The sequence below is a fragment of the Amphiura filiformis genome, chromosome 15 (genome assembly GCF_039555335.1).
Source record: "Amphiura filiformis chromosome 15, Afil_fr2py, whole genome shotgun sequence".
In the NCBI taxonomy this organism is placed as follows: Eukaryota; Metazoa; Echinodermata; class Ophiuroidea; order Amphilepidida; family Amphiuridae; genus Amphiura; species Amphiura filiformis.
This window is the reverse complement of record NC_092642.1, coordinates 18,610,102-18,612,450: the sequence shown is the minus strand read 5'-3', so window position 1 is coordinate 18,612,450 and position 2,349 is coordinate 18,610,102. Positions and strand designations below refer to the sequence as shown.

Genomic DNA, 2,349 nt, shown 5'->3' with positions numbered 1-2,349 from the left:
ATCATCTATGCAAGGATCTTGTATGCATTCTTACAGATTTCTTGTGCTGGGTGCCAAATATTGGGCTGTAAAAGTGGTACAGGAAGTTGTTCCATGTCAGTGCATTTTGCTGTTGTGTCAGTTGGACAACTGCTTGGTTACTGACATGTGTTTTGAGTGGAGTATGAAAGTAATCATGTGTGTAATTTTGGTTTATTTTGATAGATATGATATTAAGATATGACCCTGTGATTCACAAGTTGTAAAAAAATATAAGATTCTTTTTGAGCTCAGTTTAGTTTGCTATGTTGAAGGGAAAGTGGCACAGGAGTATGGGATTTCTTCATATGTAGATGCCTTATAATTTGTCAACATGATGGGGACGTAATGTTGTTGCTGACCATCAGGAGATGTGTATGAGCAGCCAATCAGCATGCCCACCATAATTGTGTATTGCATGCTCAAGCAAAAATAGCTTGTAAGAGATTTATTATAACAGTGTTACTTCAATTGAATAATTGTGTGATGGAAATAGGAAATGAGCCAAGGAAGTCAACAATTGCATTTCCATAGATCTTGTGGTTCTTGAGGTATAGCCAATAATATATCAAAACATATGTTTTTGGTGTTTTCTCCGTCCTGAGAAAAACCATGCACATGGGGGCATAAATGACACCCCTTATATCAAGCCTTTATAGGGATCTCCTTTATAGAACCCATACCATTTCTCTTGTGTGTCAGCTTTATGTGTCTCAATATTTGAGTGCAACCCTGCCATGTCATGGTCCCCTCCGACCTGCCGTATACTTACCCATCTTGTGATATTTACATTACAGGACTATACTTACCCATCTTGTGATACTTACATTACAGGATTATGACTATCAGCGGATATACAGCAGCATGTTGAAACCAGCCTTTGCCTTTGATGGTAGACGTCTACTCAACCATAACAAACTAATGGAGATGGGATTCCATGTAGAGACTGTAGGCAAGAAGACCGTCATGAATGGCATGTTTCCTATAGCTTCATAGTTCTGTCAACTGCCAATCAGTTTATCCAAATTCAGGGATGTAAGTCTTCCAGAAATTTCAGGATTATTAGAAATGGGGCCATAAATAAAATAGTATCTGGAAATCATAGATTCTTATTTTTTTATTATTAAATTGTCAAAGACAGTAAGCTATTTCATCATAAAAAGAGAGACACAAAAATTGATCTGGTGATACCCCTTTAATTCAACCCTGCCATAACCTGTTTCTTTGAGGAGCCCCATAAATGCTGAATGCCGCACATAGGCATATTCAGCCACCTGTCAAAGGGTCTGGTTGATTTTCTTGAAATGAATCTGTTATCCACTTACATCTCTGAATATTTACAAGATGACTATTCTTTGGTTCACCTTCAGTTTGGAAGGGCTGTCATTGCTTTTCCCGGTTGCACTGCAAGCATCACAACAAACCACCCTTGTACGTGTGCGTATATGCTCTGCGTGATTAACAGTACACGAGTGATTCGATACTGCATCCAGCGAAATACGTACATACATCACTACTGAACTTGAGGTGAACCAATGTATAAGGGGCATATCATACTAGCAGTTGCAGCATGCCATTTAAATATTGTTAGTAATCAAATTCTGGTAGTGCTTTTACAATCGCTACCACTGTCCAGTCGTGGCTAAAGTTTGATCGGTTTATATAAGGCGGAAATGATTTGGCTTTTGTACGTCAATAAAGTCCCAACTCAAGCTCGCGTAAATTCACATTTATAAGCGTGCATTAGTCATGCATTACGCAACGCACACCTAGCGTTAGCACTGCGCCCAACAGCATGTACGCCATTCTATATCAATACACATTATTTTTTCTGCCTTATATAAGCCGAACAAACTTTAGTGACATAGCAACAAAGTTGCCTTCAAGTCAACTGGTTTACGATTTGATGCTAGGGCATACTAGCGACTTATCAATCAAATCTCAGGATTGCTTTTCTGATAAGTGATGGAAGTTACATCACAATAAAATGCTACGCTGCCTGCAATTGTCCAGTTTGATATGGTCTTAACAACCTTCATTCATCCGTCACTATATTGTAACATGATAGTAGAAATCAGGCTAGATGCAACATTATGCAAAGTTGAAAGATGCTAATTTTGTGTGTGTATTGCGAACCACTGATACAGGTATGTAAAGGGCAAAAGGATCCATATTTTAACTAAATGTTCACCTCCAGTTTGCCAGTGATGTCAGTGCATATACAGCTGGGTCACAAGTGTACTGATTAATTGCTCTTGTATGTGACCATAATTATACACTCTCCAGGATTAGGTTGGCACATGCAATTTGATACTACAATCGTGGAATATG

At 38.5% G+C, this 2,349-nt stretch overlaps 1 protein-coding gene across 1 annotated transcript in view; it reads left to right on the top strand.

Moving 5' to 3' along the window:
* LOC140171347 (UDP-glucose 6-dehydrogenase-like) overlaps positions 1–1,701 on the top strand; it is a 35,432-nt gene extending 33,731 nt beyond the window's left edge. Inside the window, exon 11 of the mRNA XM_072194586.1 lies at positions 853–1,701. Coding sequence (XP_072050687.1) covers positions 853–1,014 — 162 coding nt within the window. The 3' untranslated portion in view covers positions 1,015–1,701. The remainder of the gene's footprint in view (positions 1–852) is intronic.
* Positions 1,702–2,349: the final 648 nt, after the last annotated feature.